This window comes from Phallusia mammillata, chromosome 8 (genome assembly GCF_965637545.1).
Source record: "Phallusia mammillata chromosome 8, kaPhaMamm4.hap1.1, whole genome shotgun sequence".
Classification (NCBI taxonomy): Eukaryota; Metazoa; Chordata; class Ascidiacea; order Phlebobranchia; family Ascidiidae; genus Phallusia; species Phallusia mammillata.
The window spans coordinates 3,289,959-3,308,847 of record NC_137259.1 but is presented as its reverse complement, the minus strand read 5'-3'; the positions used below and the strand labels follow the sequence as shown (position 1 = coordinate 3,308,847).

General features: G+C 35.6%; 1 protein-coding gene across 1 annotated transcript; it reads right to left on the bottom strand.

Moving 5' to 3' along the window:
* Positions 1 to 7,748: 7,748 nt before the first annotated feature.
* On the bottom strand, positions 7,749 to 17,324 carry LOC145204900 (solute carrier family 2, facilitated glucose transporter member 8-like). Its single transcript, XM_080077512.1, has 11 exons — positions 17,085 to 17,324; positions 15,792 to 15,957; positions 15,256 to 15,372; positions 14,381 to 14,470; positions 13,970 to 14,069; positions 13,441 to 13,601; positions 13,049 to 13,240; positions 12,592 to 12,697; positions 12,437 to 12,532; positions 11,629 to 11,822; positions 7,749 to 9,670 (listed from the first exon to the last, which is right to left on the bottom strand). The coding sequence occupies exons 1-11, from the start codon at positions 17,150 to 17,152 to the stop codon at positions 9,491 to 9,493; spliced, it is 1,470 nt and encodes a 489-aa protein (XP_079933638.1). The 5' UTR covers positions 17,153 to 17,324; the 3' UTR covers positions 7,749 to 9,490.
* Positions 17,325 to 18,889: the final 1,565 nt, after the last annotated feature.

The following is an 18,889-nucleotide window of genomic DNA, read 5'->3' as shown; positions in this document are numbered from 1 at the left end:
AAGCGTTTTTATAATAAAATGCTTGATGCTAGTCGAAGCACATAGAACACAAATTTTGTGTAATTTACAATTGTTGTTTAGGTGACATTACCTAACGTAATGTTTACAGGTTTCCAATATAAAGCTTTCCAATAAACACAACAAAGCTATAAATTCATTTCGAAATGCCACAAGTTTGTGTGGCGCATTGAATAAAAACGACAAATGTCGCAAACGGTATGCAGTGTTGTCCAATTCCACTTTAAAATGTGAATACAATGTGCACCAATCGATGTGAAGCCATAGGTAAGGATTAGTGCTACGTTTTTTCGGTGCTCTGTCATAGCTAATGTCGGGCCGTTTTAAACTCCGCAACACCCAGTGGAATAAAGCAACGCGTGGCATGAACCGGTTTCTTCCTTATTCCCATGGGTCTATACCAAGAATTGCCGAATCGAAACTGCCCAATTTTCTGTAGATTTCCGCATGTAATTCAATTAAGTGTGGAACTTAAAAAAAAATTGTATGGATTGAGAATTTTATAGCTTGACGTTAAAACATTTCTGTTCCAAATTTACTCAATCTAAAAGGGGTAAACCTATTAATCCACTTGAAAGGGACACACCTATTAACCCTTCAATACACGGGTTTTGCATTTCATTGCTTACGCATGTAAAATACGAACTTGATTATTTTTTAAAAAACTGATGCTGGATGCATAAATAATAAAAAAGCGGTTTGCGTCACTCAAATGGCATATTTTAGTCCTTGCAAAAGAAAGCTTTGCAAAACTGTTGTTGCATTGATCTTAAATGTGGAAAAACTGTCATCTAGGAAAATGGTAATATTTGAATCTAAAGTCCACTATATGCAGAGTTTCCTTATTTCTAAGATTTGTCCTTATTTTTAACGACCACACACCAAATCTCTGCTACAAGTATAGGTATACCTAGACTCGAGCTGTACAAGTAAAAATATTTTCTACAAGAAGTTCCTGGAACAGATTGTTTCTGGCCAAAAAATATGTCATGTGATATGCCATGGCTCGTATAAAAGCAAGTATTTGTTCAAAAGCGTTTCGTTTAGTATAAAAAAATAATACTTCGGTTGTCCTTATTTTGGGTGTCCATATCAATAGCAACCCTGACTATAAGTAATGGTGCATGATGATCTTAAACACTCCACAACTTAATCGTGTTTCGCTATTATCAATAACAAATTAAAATACCACAGAAACCGAACGTCTAAATAAAGGTCTCGCACATAATACGCAATGGTTTCATGATGGATTAGATTTTGTTTTTGTTATTTCCAGAAAATCATCGACGCGACACAACAAGAGATTCTATGACACGTGGCATGACTCAGCAATTTCCGGCACTGGCGTTGCATTTTCCACGAAGGAAAAAGCATAAAGTGGTGACTGCTAACCGGATGTTTAGAACCTCATAGCACGGAATACACACAAGTTTAATTAAAGCTTAATGTAGCATTTGCATACTGCGCATGCGCGTCACTGCAGCGAGTTGGGTCACGTGATTGGATCACAGTTCAATACAGGATGTTACGTTTCCAGTTTTGATCTATTTTGGGTCCCATTTTAATTTCGTGCTTCGACAGGCGCTGAAAGTATGAGCTACGCTGGGTTAAGTGGTAAAATTAAATTAAATTTAGCATAAAAGTTTAAGTTAGGCAGAGGACGACCAAAGGCTAATTGTGCACTTGGGTTGTCACACGATAAATTTCCCTAAACTTTTAATTGCAAAACAAAGCATTTAAAAATCAGAAACCGATTTAAAACAAAAATTAAAACGATTTGACACCAACAATTGAAAAATAATTGTATTTTTATGACTTTACAATACTATAATAACCCAATTGAACTTAACGGCTTGTTGCCAAAATAACTAAAATAATAAGAAAACATTTGAGTGCAACATTTGCATTTGTCCTGTAACAAGCTCAACAAACGCGTTTTCACAATAGGAAACAATTAAAATTGATATTTCAGAATCGGCATTTCGGTGCATCAAAACAAACTTTACAAGGTTATTAAATGATGAAGTATGTCCTGTTTCCCTTCTCTGTGCCAAAACACATAAGTGCGTCTGCATTCTATCAGTAATGTGTGACGACATGTTCATTTTCAAACAGTAAGTTGTTATGCTGGTGCAGTTAAGTATGAACATTTCTCCATGCTTTTGCAAACAGTTTGCATTCTTGGTATTGCGTGAATGCCTTTCAGGCCATGTTGGCTCAAAGACAACACCTCAAAATGGAATAATGAAAAAAATGTTTAATTTTTGATGCCGATAAAATGAGAGCACATTTACATATTTATTCTATTTGAATAAGGACATAACAAAACTAAGTGAATAAAAATACATTTTCATGAACTAAATGGATTGTTTTTGTTTCAACTATGGACTTTAAGGCCTAAACCTTGTTACAACACAAGTATTGATTTATTAGGGATTAAGGGGCCCAAAACACAATTTACCCTATTTTGCTAAATTGCTCATTTTTAACCCTTTAACACTGCCGACTACAAAGATAAACTCGGTTGGCCTGGGATATTAGAAAATTTCCTACTAAACTACGCATTCGCAGTGACTTTTACCCAATAGCTTTATTGGGAAAGTTTTGTAATGTTTTTGAACGCGAAATAACCTTAGGTAGACGAGGTTATGGTTGACGAAGTAAATTCCCACCGACGAAATCTACCTTATAGTCACATCCCCTTGTGTTTAACGTCAAAAAACGCTCTTACTTCCGTAAACATACACGCAAGGATGTTGAGGCGGGCCACCGGAATGCAATACGTCATCACACCAGCTTAGTACGGTCACGCGTGTTGGTAAGAGCCCTCACAGCGCATGCTTGTTGAATAGACAACACCGTAAATCACCTTCCGTGTGCTGATGAGATGACCACCGGGGATTTTTGGCGTTTCAATCAACCATATTTTGAAAGCAAAGACGAAACTGAGTACAAAATTTGAAATTGATGTAAAACTGTTTTGTTTTTGAAAATTTTTAACTCAAAGATAGAACGAATAACACAATAAAAGTCCAATGCTTGGGAAAAAATGCTTGGATTCTTAAAGCCCAAAGTCAAAGTTAATGTCGATTAAAATTATATGTTACAACGTTAAGTAAGAATTCTATGTGCGGACTTTGATCAAATTCATGAAAGATAACTTTGAAATTTCTGTGCGACCTTTGGAAACCAGCAAAGCACCTCACCACCATATAAACCAAGCACCAAAGTTGGAAACCAAATAGTCCGTTTGGGACGTTTGCTACTGTTACTATTTATAGCACAAATTCGGCTTCTTGCGCTTTGCCGTTGTGTTGTGCAACTTTTTTGAATGATCCAATAATATCCCATACAAGTGATTCTGACTTTTTAATGAGACTTTTAACGAGTCATTGTTGCAGTGGGATTAAGGTCACAACCGAAACTAGAAGGCTACGACCAAATTTAGCTATCGCATGAAAGGATTTCCACGTTTCCACGGATACAAACAAAAATCCCCCATGCAAATTACCAGGAAATTCTGTTGACGAAAATTCGAGACACTTGCATTTAACCTAAAGAGGCGTTTGACCTGCTGATATAAAGTCGATCGTGTAGTTTGTAATTTGGAAACTTAATTAAAACACAACAGGGAAAAACAAACCACGAGTGATACGTCATCGATGAAGCTATATGCTGGCGACAAATGAAAAGATTTCGTTGAATTTACCAATTGTTTTAGTGGCATAAACATAAATCATTACAATGACCCTATTATTGGATGCTATTATTTGTGGTTTACAAGGCATGCAACATACACGAAAACTGGTTTTTGGACCTTATCAACACATAGGAAAACCTATAAGTTACGAAACTAACTTAACATGCCTTAAACCAGTGGTTCTCAACCGGGGCCCGGTGTAGATTTCCAGAAAAACCCACTAAAAGTCATTATCTTTTTCACTTTATTCCCTAATTTAATCGACTATTTCACATACTATTTGTCTATATTAGGGTTTTTTATGATTACGGATTCTTGTTTACTCTATTTGACCTGTTTAAAGATGAAATTAGTACTCAATTACAACACCATTCTGCCTTTGTTAATTTGTTAAGGGGCCACAGATCCTACAGGCTTATTTGAAGGGGGCCACGCTTCACAAAAGGTTGAGAACCATGCACTGCCTTTAACTAAAATATAATTAGCAACGTTGAGAGCTTAATCACAAGATTATCGTGGTCTTCGTTACTATTTTAAAATAAGTTTAAATTTAAGTTTCTGAGTAAGACTTAACGAATCGAAATAAACTTGTTGTGTTCACTGTGTCAATATTTTCGACAAGGTCACATAAAAACAGCAAACTAAAAACACGCTGTGGTTTATTTGCATGCTTGGTGTTGTCAGTTTTTAGACATGGAAGTATTATCATTCAACTAAAGATAACCTAATCGCACGCATTTACGTCGAAATGAAATATGCATTAGGAAGGGAACTTTTGGATGGGACTTTCCCAAAAAGGATATTTAAAACGTAGCCTATATTGAATTCTAGGTTTCAGACAAATATGCATTAAGAAAAGTTACACAGTAATTAACAAGGTTTTTATGTAAAAAAAATAGTATAAAAGCCCTAATGGCATGTGGCTTTTACGTCTGTTTGGGCCGTTATATTCGCCATTAAACTTACGAACAGATCCGTGTATAGTGTTCCTAAACCCCGAAATTTCAAACACTTAAAGCAACTACTGAACAACATTAATAACACATTAGGCTAATGAAAGCGCGCTGCCATAATGTCAATCTCTTTGAAAAGCATGTATTTGGGTACATATAGGGTTGTAAGCCACGAACAAGTCTTGTATTTTGAAGCAATTAATGATAATGAGGAAAAATATATTAGGGACATGCACATTTTGGTAATAAGTAGACAATCACTTTCCATGCAATCATTTCATGAAACGGAAAAGAAACTGACGTTCTGAAAGAGTTTCGCAATTTTTCCACGTAATTTAATCCACGTCCGCTGAACCGAAACTTGGTCTATTGTTTCCACATGATCAATGCCGGCATTCTAAAACTCGTGATTGAGTGTTACATCACAGACGAACTTAACATTGCGTCATGCATGCAGTTGATAACTGAAAGTGTGGCTCCTTTGAGACAGTTATCTTTTTAAGTAAGGACTTTGTTGTGTTTAAGTACTGGAAATTCTCCATTCGGTTTTCGACTTACCGAACAACAAATGGAGATTTTCCAACGGAAATTTGTGTCGATATTTATCCACCATGCTATTTTGGCTTTGTGCGCTGTTTTTTAAGACTTAAAGTCGCTTGTTTTCAATCGCATTTTCGTTAATTGAAATAGCTTCTATAAATAGTCTGTGTTCATGACTTTATTCGCTCGTGTATAAATAGGAAAACGGAGGTATTTCTGGAAAATCCACAACAAAAACACCATAAATCAAATGTTACAACAATCTTGAGTTTTAAAACTATATCTAAAGAAGTATAAATAGTAAAATCGTTATATGAAAACGTTCCAACTCTTTATTGCGTCACACTGGTCCAAAAACAACCACAGAAAACCAAAAGTGTAATTGAGTCAAAGGAAAGAGGTTTATGATGTAACCTTACCTGTTTCTACAACAATCTTTCCACAAATACGACAATGCAAATAATTTGAGAAGATATAAATGGAATAACTAGCCTGAGTTCCCCTACGTGCCGGCGCCCATGTCTGAGAGAAGTTTTGAGTGTGTTGCCTTGGATTAGCAAACACACTTATATAGTCAAGCGACAACGCGTTATTGGAACTCGGGGCTAAGGTGGTGTCGGACCGAAACAAAACAATTAATTATTGTGCAAGGAAAATGGCTACAAGAAATAGTTTTACGATTGCGTAAGTGCTAAGGCGTGTGGTTTTAGAAAGCGCGACATCGAAGGCCGCTAGACTTAAAAGGAGAGACAAAACTGCCTTGGCGTCTGATATGCCGCTAAAATAAAAATGCAGGTTTCATTAAGTACCAAGAAATAACACCTATTTTAAATTGGGACGCTAAGTCTAATTATAAACATACATTTTCGTCCTATTAAATTACGTTACACTATTTGTCACAAAAAAATCACCTTTAAAAAAACGAAAAACAGACATTAATTTCCCAGAATTTGTACATTGCAACTAGACCTACACGAAACAAAAAGGTCGTTAAGCTAAATTAGGAAAACAAATGTCGTCCACAATACCCGTTAATAGCCGCAAGAGTAGATCTTTGCGACACGAAACAGAAACAGGAAGCTTTTGCCCAAAAGTGCAGTAACTGTTACAAGAAAATTTCGATAAGGCAAGCACTACTGTCAATTGTTCGTTTGTTAATGAACAATACCGTATAGTTGTAAAGCCTTCACACGAGGCTTTGTGCTTGGACAAATCTTATGTTTTTGCTACTGTTTCTTGATTCTGTGCGACAATTAAAGTATTTTCTAACCTTTTAAAGTCGCGATGAAAAACATTGATGAGGTTTGGTTGTAGTGGTATCACAAAAACCGATATTGTTTTGTAATAGTATGTGTAGAACCAAAATTGAGTAAAATTAGTGGTGGATAACATTTTGAGTCCACATATAGTCTGTGGGCTATTTTGACTGAACTGTCTCGATTTTAAACTAGGCTATGTTTGAAACTACAGTCGCTACGACCTCGCACAATGGCAAATTTTCACATGTTAAGCAATCGGCCACATACGTGTATACAGAGTCTCACGAAGAGTATCTGGGTACGATTACCAGACACCTGGGCTGTGTTTTATGCAATGTCAGTGTAAAACACAAGTATTTTTGAAAGGGAAGGGGGTTAGACCAAATGCTCTGCAACCAAGTGTGTCAGTACAGTCTGAATCCTCCTGACAAAACACAGCTGAATTCTTTCAACACAAACCTTTGACGCAAGAAACGCAATTTCCAACCAACCGAATGAACCGATGCAATCAAACGGTATTTTAAGCTCATAAAGAACCTGTTAACGTCACCACATGCATCGACAAATACGTCAAAGGGTGCCTAAAAGGAAATAGTTGATTTCCTTCGTGCATGGCGCAACAGGATGGAATGTGGCGCAAATAACCCTCTTGCGCCATCCAGTGCGTAATGTAATAGGTCAAAGCAATTCAGTGACGACAAATGTGGAACCATTTTCCATGGTAAACAGGTGACAGACTAACTAAAAGTGTAATACCTTAAAGTACCCAAGATTACGAAATCCAGTTGCAAGATGGTTCCGACTCCGTAACACAACTGCATTTTGCAAACATTGAGTATAGGTAGGCTTAATTGTTTCTGTCCCATGCAACAGCCTTTAGAAACTCCTCCAGCCGACAGTGATTGTTATAACCAGTTAAACGAAAAACTTAATGTTTTCTATACTGGCCGTAAAGCTTCAAAATGCAATTTTATTTGCGCAACGTAGATTTTGACAATACAATTGTAAATAAAAAACTGCAAATTACCTGTCGAATTCATGGTTGGTATTTACAATCTACAATATTCCATTTCAATTTTATCTAATCAATGCAAAACAACATAGATTGCTATCCAATAATTGGTTGGGAGCCAAAAATGCATTGGAACCCCTGAAATAAACATAGAGCAAAAGTAATACGTTCAAAAGAGAACACAGAACGCAAAAACAATACTCACCTATGTCCAAAAATAAAGCTGGTTTAAACTCACACTTAAAGCTTGTTCAACCAACTTGTGCTAAAAGGTAAGCTTTTTTTATTATTAGACGCACAATTTGAGATAAAAGGCCAAATTAAACACTGAAAAAAAACCAAGAGAGACTTGACACAATGAAACTTGTTACTCAATATTTTTTAGCACTTGAAGTAGTGCATATCAACAGGTCAAAAAGTTTCACAACTTAGGAAAAAAGTTTTGTACAATCAGAAGAAAATTATGCACAAAGATTGGTACGAATGTTGGCGTAGATTTGATGTAAAGAAGAATTCATATGCATTGAGAACAATAGCTGGAAAAGGATGTGTTGCTTGAAACGTTGCATGGAAATGATTCAGTGCATTTTGTTGAAAGTGCGTTGACTTGAAAAACAAATGTGTTTGCTGAAAAAAAAATGCTTGATGCAAAGCTGAAAAGATACAAGCAAGCAAAATAGCAAAGCAAATAGATACAGTCGAACTCAATAAACCAGTGGTTTTCAACCACTTACGTAACGTCAACAATATATTTTTGCAGCACATTTTGAAAGTTGATAGCACAAAGAAATTAGTTTTACTTGATGGCTGAGACTTTTTGCTGTCAAAATTAATCAAAATGAGGTTGATTGTGGTCATACACAACCGTAATTCGTAATCAAGAGATAAAAGTCGCATTGGAAAAAAAAACATTTCGCGGCACACACGTTAAAAATCACTGTCCTAATGGGTACGAGGTAACCAACATAACAGTGTTTTGTGATAAAAATCATTACAGATTACATGCTTGGTTGGTAATCAAAAATGTCCTGCTTAAAACAAAAAGGGCTTATACCAACATTTTGATGGCACGAATGTGTGCATTTTTGCAACGTTTTGGGGTTAAGGCACGAAAAAGTAATTTTTAAACACCATGTGAATGGATGGATTTTAAACTTTGCTAACAATTTCTACTTTTACCAATATTTTCAAAAATGTTTTTTTTTGTTTATGTAAACATGTATGTAGTTCGAAGTTACTGCGTAAAACCAAGTAGCAAAATGCTAGGGCTACATAAACTAATACACAAAGCGTACCGTTTGAACATTCAAATTAAACCCCAATTTTGCTAAAAATCGACTACGGATCTTACACTATTAGAACCAGGGCTTTTGAACAAATGCACGCAATAAAGTAAAAATTCTACAAAGAAAGAAAAAAAAATAGTTAAAGAAAGAGGCACATTGCACACTTTGGAAACCTGAAAACATGTATATGTTCACAACTCTCATATTAAACATACTATATCGACACATTTTTCATAATATGCATAAAAATACATGCGTTGTCACGATCTAAGGTTGATCATATAACCGTTTGATGAAATGGAGTATTGCCTAAACTAACAGTTTAATACAAAAAAGCAGTGGTTCCCAACCGGAGGGAAATTCCTTCCAACAGAGGAATTATAAACTTAAGGAAATTTGTTTTAATTTTTACATGTGGTTTGTAAATAGACACTTAAGCTCTGGGAATATAACCTGTGAAGTTGATAAAATACCCAATCTTAAAAGATCTTTGTATGGTTTCCACTATGTAGTATATTGGGGAGGAATGGAAATGTTTTGAATTGTTAGGTAAGAAGTTCGTTGATGAAGGCTTGGAACCACTGCCATAAAGCACTTGGAACCACTGCCATACCATTTTAACAGCCGAACGGACTAGTATATTTATTATGAGAAGATTGCACATTAAGATAAAAAACCATGAGGCAAAACTTGGGGCCATCCATTTAGTGAAACAAGAATCTTCAGGCGGTTTCATCAAGTGAGGAATAGTTTGGATAGTGACTGTCTCTTCGCCCAAAGTGTCGTTCAATGTCTTCCAAACTTCTGCCTTTCGTTTCAGGCAAAAGACAAACAGTGAAGAAAACGCTTAGTAAGCATACGCCGCTGAACAACCAAAACGTGCCCTGAGTTGTGATTGCGTTCTGTATAAAAAAACTAGAATAGTGGCTTTCTGATATACTTCCATTTTATATATTCTATACGATATTTACCAATTTACTATACACATCATTTGATCTACACATATGATTGTTTTTGTAAACAAAAACTAATGGGTCCCCACACGCGTGTTTGTGCGGATTTACGGTAAACTAATGTTGCGGTGATTTTTAAATTCTTAAAACAAATTTTTAGAAAGCATTAACCCAACAATGAAAAATTTTGTTGTATTTTTTTGCACTATTATTGTCATATAATTACAAAAACATTAAAAAAGAACGAAACAAATACTTTCAATTTAATCTCTTGCTTAACTTTGTTTCGTAAAACGAGTTTTTCATTTAACTTTGTTTCGCAAAACGAGTACCATTGACATGTAGTAACCTTTTAGGATGCACACACCAAACGACTGTTTGACCTTTTGACACCGTTTTCAATAGCACGCCGTCCTTGGTGTTCAACAACACCGTTTGACCTAATTTATACATGCCTTGGGTATTTGATTCAAAAAAAAAAAAACGCTACGTTATGACGAAAGAAAGTTCTGAACTGTGTTAGTAATACCTACTAATTGACCTTAAGTAACCCGTGGTCATGCAGCGGCCAACCTGACAACGAGCATTTAAAAAAACTTTTATCTTGTAAAAAAGTCAAGTTTATTTTTTTATATTTAGTTTGTTTAACAAAGTTTTGCTTGACATTATACGAAACCGAAGCACGCTTATTAGGTTTAAATCGCGTCATATGTGTGAAACCTTTGCCGAAACTGAAAATGTGAGTGATAACTTAATAAAACGACATAGCATTGCTGTGCAAAACAGCTGATTTCTAATCACCGAAACGACGTCTCGTAAAACGTCTGTCCGACGTCAAGCTGAGCCTTCCCGCTCTGCCCTATTATTCGTAAACGTACTCTCTTGGGACTTCTGCCTACAGTGTCTTTCTTGACCAAACGAGCGTGTGTCGCTGGGTCATTCGGGGTCAAACTTCAGGTGGACCAAGTTCAGATTAATATTAAACATATGTCCAAATTTGAATAAATTTGAAGCACTCTTTCTTTACTAAACGAGCGTTACAAACCAGCGTTAAAAATTTTACGTTTCGGGGGCCTGTGGGTGAACCGCTGGGTAACTTGGGGTCAAACTTCTGGTGGACCAAGTTTGGATTAATTTCTAACATATGTCCAAACTTCAATAAATTTGAAGCACGCTTTCTTCACTAAACGAGCGTTACAAACCAGCGTTAAAATTTTTACGTTTCGGGGGCCTGTGGGTGAACCGTTGGGTAATTTGGGGTCAAACTTCAGGTGGACCAAGTTTGGATTAATATCTAACATATGTCCAAATTTGAATAAATTTGAAGCACTCTTTCTTGACCAAACGAGCGTTACAAACCAGCGTTAGACAGAAAAAAGAAAACAGAAAAAAGAAAAAAGAAAAAAGAAAAAAGAAAAAAAAAAAAAGAAAAAAAAAAAAAAAGAAAAAAAAAATACGGACAAAAACAATATGTGTCCCCTTCAGGGAAGGGGACCCATAATAAGTATGACAGAAACTGTTGTCAGTTCAGCATTTAATTTAGGTTAAATTTAAAAATGAAAACATAGATTTCTAATTTATTGCATCACAAAAAAGCTTTTGGAAAGCATACGAAGGGTGGCCGTGTGTTGCACAGTGGCGCCCTTGTGCGGAAATGCATTTGCCTTTGACAAAAATTATGGTAAGATTAGTTTATGTGGCAATCGCTTATGTTAAGAAACAACATACCAGCAACCAGGTACAATATGTGTAACTTTTATGATAGTCGACCTGTATAAACTTGCAAACCGCTATAACAATAAAAAAACGACATACCTACGTAACATTACACTTCACAACTGAAACTGACAAGAGTTCCACTGAAAACAAACACAATTATAACTTGAAATATTTTCGACGTCACTTACCTGAAGATCATAAAACTCTGACGTCACAATAAATGCGCAGAGAAGATTAAAGGCTGTTACAAGTCCACCACATTTTCCCCTGGCTCGAAGAGGTAACAATTCAGCCATTATTATCCAAGGCACTGGACCCAAACCGAGAGAAAACGTCGCGATGTAAACGATTAAACTTGAGAGGGCAAGCCACGAAAATTCACCTAAATTGAACAAATTTGGAAATACATGAGTATGAATGCCGTTAAACAACATTGCTAAACGGAAAACTTTTCCAGACTTTTTAAAACTTTTTATTTTCCAAAGTCGAAACTTCCTACCAGGTCCATTGAGACTTTGTCCAGCATTGCATGTGTGAATTTCAAAGTCTAGTAGGAGAAACATTTAAGAAACCAACAGGGTTGAAGGGTCATAGATTTTTGGTTAAGACTGGCGTTTTTTAACATGGTGCATACAATCTATAGGGGGACCATGAATTTTTTTAGAGAGCAATTGAAAGTGAGTATGCAGTTGATTTTTTTCTGATGACATTTCCTTTGGTAGCTTGTTTAAAAATCATGTTTTTTTAGATTCAAGCTTTTTTAAGGTAAAGGTATTTTCTTTTATTTAATAATAAGACATATATATCTCCATGGATATTGGATACATAGGTAAGAAGGAAAAGGTTGGGAAAATGATATTTGGAGATGAAGGTAGATTAAAAGGGTGAAAAAGAGTCTCAGTCGAATTTTTGTATTCATAAGACTAGTAACGCCAAAAGATTTTTGTATGCTACAAAACTATTTTCAGCAAATTTACAGATTTGTCACAAAATTACCTTTTCTTCCATCATCCATTACAACAAAGTATGCACCAAATGCAGCAATGCTGATAGCCATAAAAATTCCACTCACAGATAATAAAACCTTCCTACCTAAAAATAAGTAAAAAAGTTAAATATGAGAGCAAATTCAAACACAGATCTGTACCTACCAAGGCGATCCACAAGAGCACATGCTATAACAGTAAAAACAATTTGAATCCCGGCTGTGAGAAGTAGAGCCATCAGCAATTGGGACTGTGAATTAAAACCAGCATCCTAAAAAAGCAGATGAAATTCATAATTATTTGAAAACGTAACCATTGTTTGTTTGTTTCATTTTTATCCTCTGTTATATTACACTTGGTGGAAAAATTATGCTAAAGTTTTTGCTTAGAGAAACAAAAGAGGTCAAGATGAAATTCAAACCAACAACCTTATGAGCACAAGGCATTTTTCAAATAATGGAACTGAGGACCTTGGCATGGCAAATAACCAAATGTCATACATACAAGAACAAGCATTTGAGCTATTAGCAAAAAACAGTCTTTTGACGCAAAGTCTATTTGCCAAAGCAGTGTGGTATGGGTAAGGTAAATAAGAACTTCCATACATTTTTCAATGTATTACCTGAAAAATGTTTTTGGAGTAAAACGTGATGCTATTAATTCCACTAAACTGCTGGAAAAACATGATAGCAAGTGAGAGAAGAAGTGGAATGCGAAGTGATGGAGTGATAACAATCTCCTTCCATGAGGCCTCTGACTCTGAACTAAACTCAATAGTTTCTTGCAAGTCATACAGCTCTTCAGATACATCTGCCTGCAAGGATTTTGAATAATTGTTAGCCTGTCTGACAGCCATTAGGATGCCTTTTTTTTAAATATTAATTATATCAATGCAAACTAGTATTCCACTTAGCATCTTAAAAAAGAGAGTAATACAGATTTACACTTGTCGACTTACAAATAAGTTTGTCAATGATTTTTATTAAAAAAGCTGCTTGAAAATTAAAAGTTTACCGTTTTGCCTCGAAGCTTTTGCAAGGTCTTAGCCCCCTCTTCTGGTTTGTTCTTTAGCAGCAAAAACCTTGGAGTTTCAGGAAGAAACAGGCAACAAATGGTAAAAGCTAATGGAAAAAATGCTACAGCCAGAGACAGCCATCGCCAAGTAAAAATGCCACCTGAACAAAAAAGGACACAAAGTTAGGACATTTTGAGGTTGCAAAAAACAATTGAGAACATGCAGTTGGAGATAAGCGTAGTACATAATTTTTTACATTTTTTAACATGTTGACTTTTTACCAACATTCAGGATATTTTTTATTGGCACAAATAGCAATACTGGACTGATTTGTCTGATTAATAAATATGAATCAACACAGAGTACACACTACACAATGATAATTCGCAAGCCTGCAGGGTAACAAAATTAGGTGTAACATGTATATAATTAGCACTACACAATCCAAAATGAATCATTAACCAAACAGTACAGATTACATCATATATTGCCATGTTTTAATGCAAACAGTCAATAAGTAAATCTCACCAAAACCATACGCAATAAAAACTCCAACAGTGATCCCAAGTTGATTTCCAGAACAAAGTAATCCTCTCAAACTTTGGGTTGATATTTCACTGATGTATGTCTAAAAAAATAATTGGCTATCTAACATTCACTAGACAAAAAGCTTCTTAGGGAAAGAGCAGTTTAATGAACATACATATGTAAATACATTTGTACATTTACCCAGTTCAAAAAACTCACTACCTATCATCTATACAGCCACTAAAACAATCTAAGAATTCCAGGACCTAAACATTTTTAACTACTAACACCAAAAATAGTTCACTCCTTGTTATGGTTTTTATGTTAACTAGCTTATCGTGGGTGACAGAACAACACATAAGAGTTTAATAGATAACCACAAGCAAATATTAACAATGGATTGCTACTCACTGGAACAACAAGGGTTGTGATGGACATGGCAATCCCAGTAATAAATCGCCCAGCATATAACATCCATACATTTGTTGCATAGGACATAAGCTGTAAAATAAAGTTTCAATTGGCTGTGGTTGTGACTTGAAATTATTACTATGCAAATGGAAGAGATTTGGGCAAAATATATATATAGTGTGTCCACACCAATAAACTAGACCATAGTGATGGGACGGGTACCCGGTACTCGGTATCGATGGTATCGAACGATTTCAGTGGTATCGATACTCGTACTCGGTATCAGAATATTTTGTCCCAGTTTTCGATACCAACATGCGAGTACCGAAGGTCGGTTTACAACATAAAAACACAGGCAACTTTATGCCAAATTTGCTTTGGACAACACAAAATTGGGAAAAAGTTCCGCCCGGTTACGTATATTTTTTCGCTATTGTGTGGAGATTACATTTTTCCGCATGTGCGTGTGTGCACCTGTACCCCGACTATGGTAGATAAATTAGCCAGTGATTTATAACAATGTACTTAAGTACTCGGTAATCGTACTCGGTATCGAAGGTATATACATGTGGTACTCGTACTCGGTATCGGTACTCGCTTCAAAACCTGGTATCGTCCCATCACTACTAGACCATAATACATTTAAGCTTGAAAACACTAGCATATTGAGACCATACATTTCCTGTTTAATAACAGTTTTGTTTTTATTAAATTTGTTTGGGAAGTTGTCAGTTTATTAAACAAAAATTTGGTATCAAACAACATACTTAATCAAAAATAAATTTGGTCAAGAACAAAAATTATTATAAAGAAACCTTTTTCTACATAATCCTGAAATGCTTTACTTTGTCACAATTTGGTTCTCACAGTCTTACCAAAAGTCCACCAATATATGGTAATCCAGTAAGAATAGCAGTTGGTTTTCTGCCCAAAGATTGTATCATTACTCCAGCCATAAGACCTCCAACAATTCCACCCAGCGTAAGCAGTGACTGTAATATATAAAATGTAAGAAACAACCCATTTTAATAAGCTTTGGTACAGCTGAAGCAAAAAAGGGTGACTACACTACATTTTTGTTTGCAACACATTTAACAGGTCAAAAACAAACAAAAAAAGTCGAAGAAAATTTATTCACAGCTTAAATATGTGGCAACAACTGATTGTTGTAACAAATAAGACAAAAATACGGTTCTATTGTTGTCACACTTAGCTACATTTTGACGTTTAACAAGTTTTTAACATAAGATAAGTACTTGCATTATCCAAAAACAAAACACTTGAAAATCTCTCATAGAACACTAGTTAAGTGGTTAAAAATATTGACACTGTCCAACATATTTTCTCTGTATGGCTAAACTGAGAATAACTCCCAATTTAATTTTATGCGATAAGATTTTTTGTAACCCACCCCGATCCAGGAAGCCTCTCGTTTGCCAATAGATATAGCGCTGGCTGTAGTGTCATCTTCTATTCCTGGAATCAACGGCGATGATATTCCAAGCATCAAACCCGTACAAACTGCACCCAATAACATCCCACATGATGAAAGGTATAAGTGTAGGTTACTTCCCTGCCTGTAATTACATTAAAACTTTATATATTAAACAAACCACTTCTACTACTAACTTTTTGCCATATTATTTGTATTTTTACACTGTTGTTTTTACAAAATTGCATGCTTTTGTAAGGGCATGGAATAATTAACTGACTTTTTAGACAATTTTTAGACATTTGACATCTTTCTTGAGAGCTCAAAACCTTTTTAGCTGAGAGCCAATACACGTCATGCCATTTTCATGAAAGTCATACAATGTTTTTTTGATACATTGAGAACAATTCAAGTGCAGTTAAAAATAACAAAAAATATATATATTTGGCACCTACATTTCATTGGGTGCCTATCTTTTTCCTGGCACTTTATACCATAATTGTTTCTGCAAGCATAATCTAATGGGTCCCCACACATATGCATATGCGAATTGGTAACAGTAAAAATAGGGCACAATCATTGTTAGATATTTACCAATTTACTATACACATCATTTGATCTACACATATGATTGTTTTTGCAAGCAAAAACGAATGGGTCCCCACACGCGCGTTTGTGCGGATTTATGGTAAACAAACATCCTGGTTATTTTTAGATCTTATATTGCACCAAAATCCAAAGCATATAACTCCTAAATGAAGTACTTTAGCAAGTATAGCCGTTTTAAAAAAATTACGTTTTGGGGGGCTGTGGGTGAACCGAGGGATCAAACGGGGTCAAAATTCACATGGACCCTCTTTAGACCAATATCTATAATGTGTGTAAATTTGAAAAGTTTAAACCATTCTTTCTTGACCAAAACGTGGGAATAAATCTGCGTTAGAAAGAAAAAAAGAAAAAAGAAAAAAAAATATGGACAAAAACAATATGTGTCCCCTTCAGGGAAGGGGACCCATAAAAATATTTAAAAATACACAGGAAGAATATTTCACTACTTGATTTAATATCAACAGAATGGTGTATTACTTATTGCATTAAAACGGAAAAAAATGTTTAAGAGTCAGGCACAGTTATCATAAGAGCCACACCTGGCTCACCATGCTGCATGCATGGGTTTTGGAACCCTAGTTTAAACCTATGTTTGTTAATTTTTTTAGTGTAGTTTCATTATATTCATTCACTGTTAAGTATACTGTATACACACAAATATACCTTCTGATAATTGTGGGCCTGAGCAAATGAGTCCCCTCACTGTCTTCTGTAATAAGTGGCTTATCCATACTTTTCCAAACAAAGTGAAAGTGAACCAAACACTAGACAATTATAAAATATAAAACACTAAAAACAAACATGTCATAAAAAACTATTATACCACAGACCCTCAGGGCTATAAAACAGTCATCTTCAGCAACAAAATATGCTTTACGGCACAATTACTAACTACTACGCATCTGAGGGATCAACGTCCAACTCAAAGTGCAAAAGTTAACAAGTTAATTGTCAATTGTCATGGGACGGCAAAAAATGCGCCATTTGTGTTATTGTTTACAGCGGCAGCTAGTGGTTTAAAATATTTTTATTTATTCTCGCCAAAAAACGCCAAGATTTGAGTTGAGTTTATTATTTGGTTTAAAATATTTCGTTTTGCTAGTATTTTAATATTATTTCATTAACAAAATGTATAGACGTTCACAATCCTCTAGGATTGAAATAAAAATCTGCAAAAGGAATTACCGGGCCCTGTTTTAAAACAAAAAGTCCTCAACCACGTTAAAACTGGGTTTTCTGAATTGTAAAAAAAAATGTAAACACTTAACTCAAATGCATTTGTGTATCTTTATTTTTAAAAATGACCTTGGCTACTGAACAACGGTTCTTTGGGGATTATGATTTATTCGTAAACGCGTAATGACAAGTAAACTAATTAAAGCCGACAGCATTTAACTCATCACAACTGCATAAAGTATGTTGTCAGCTTTGACAGTTGCAACTGTGTTGCGAACGACATCCAACACACCTGCCCATGATTCTATTTAACTCGATGCTTACGGTGAACGTAGGTGTGCACATACTGAGCGTCTTCAGAAATTAGATCTAACTTGTGATCGGTCGCTACACAAACTTAGACAACTCATCCATGGTTTAAACCGATAAATTTACCAGTTTTACCATTTATGACCATATGCCCCACAGCCATCCAATGACAGTATTACGCAAAACACTTCACCCCTTTTTTGCTCTATATATTTTGTTGTGCAGATACAAACCTTCATTGATGACAGAACACCTGTTAAATATAATACGGCACCACTAATCCCTATCAACGACGCTTTTATTGTTCTAACGACGGTAAATGTGTTTTTGCAGTAGATAACCATTAGTGGTCTTATTGGTTGCATTGGTGAGCTGCAGATTTTTTTGTCTGAAATGCCGTTCAATATCTTCTAAACTCCTGTCTTTGGTCTCCGGCAGAAAGTAAAATGTGAAGAGAACGCCGAAAACACAACAGCCACTGAACAACCAAAAGGTCCAGTCTGCAGAACATGGCAGTTCCCGACAAGATCTCGTGCGTGCAGGACCTACGACCCGTAAGTTCGCGTGCAAGACCAATTTCAGCAGGTGCAAAGCAAGTAAAAGAGGTCAAGACAGCCCAATTAAATGCCTTTGGTGCAAAATTTTCGCGTGCAAACCCCAAAACTTGGCGTGCAAATTTTTTTTTTTTTTCAAAACAAATTCGCGCGTGCAACTGCCACACTCTGCAGACTGGCAAAACGTACCCTGCGATGTGACTGCGTCCCGTGTTGAAACATATAACGATGAAACAATACGGATGTTACCATCACAAACTGCTTGATAAAAAGTGCGAAATAGCATTAAAAATGATATTCCTTAGGTATTTTATTACAAACCTTTTTCAGCTAAATGACACGCAGGCCTTGAGTAAACAATTTTACTCCCATGTTAACCAGTTGCTTAAGTAAAGCTAACAAGACAGTAGTTGGTGTATCTAACAGCAA

Excerpts from the sequence above, each read along its gene's own strand:
- LOC145204900 (XM_080077512.1), bottom strand. The coding sequence starts at position 17,152 with ATGGATAAGCCACTTATTACAGAAGACAGTGAGGGGACTCATTTGCTC. Across the intron at positions 13,241-13,440 it reads AAAAGCTTCGAGGCAAAACG|GCAGATGTATCTGAAGAGCT; the intron begins GTAAACTTTTAA and ends AAATCCTTGCAG. Across the intron at positions 11,823-12,436 it reads AATGGATGATGGAAGAAAAG|GTGAATTTTCGTGGCTTGCC; the intron begins GTAATTTTGTGA and ends TGTTCAATTTAG.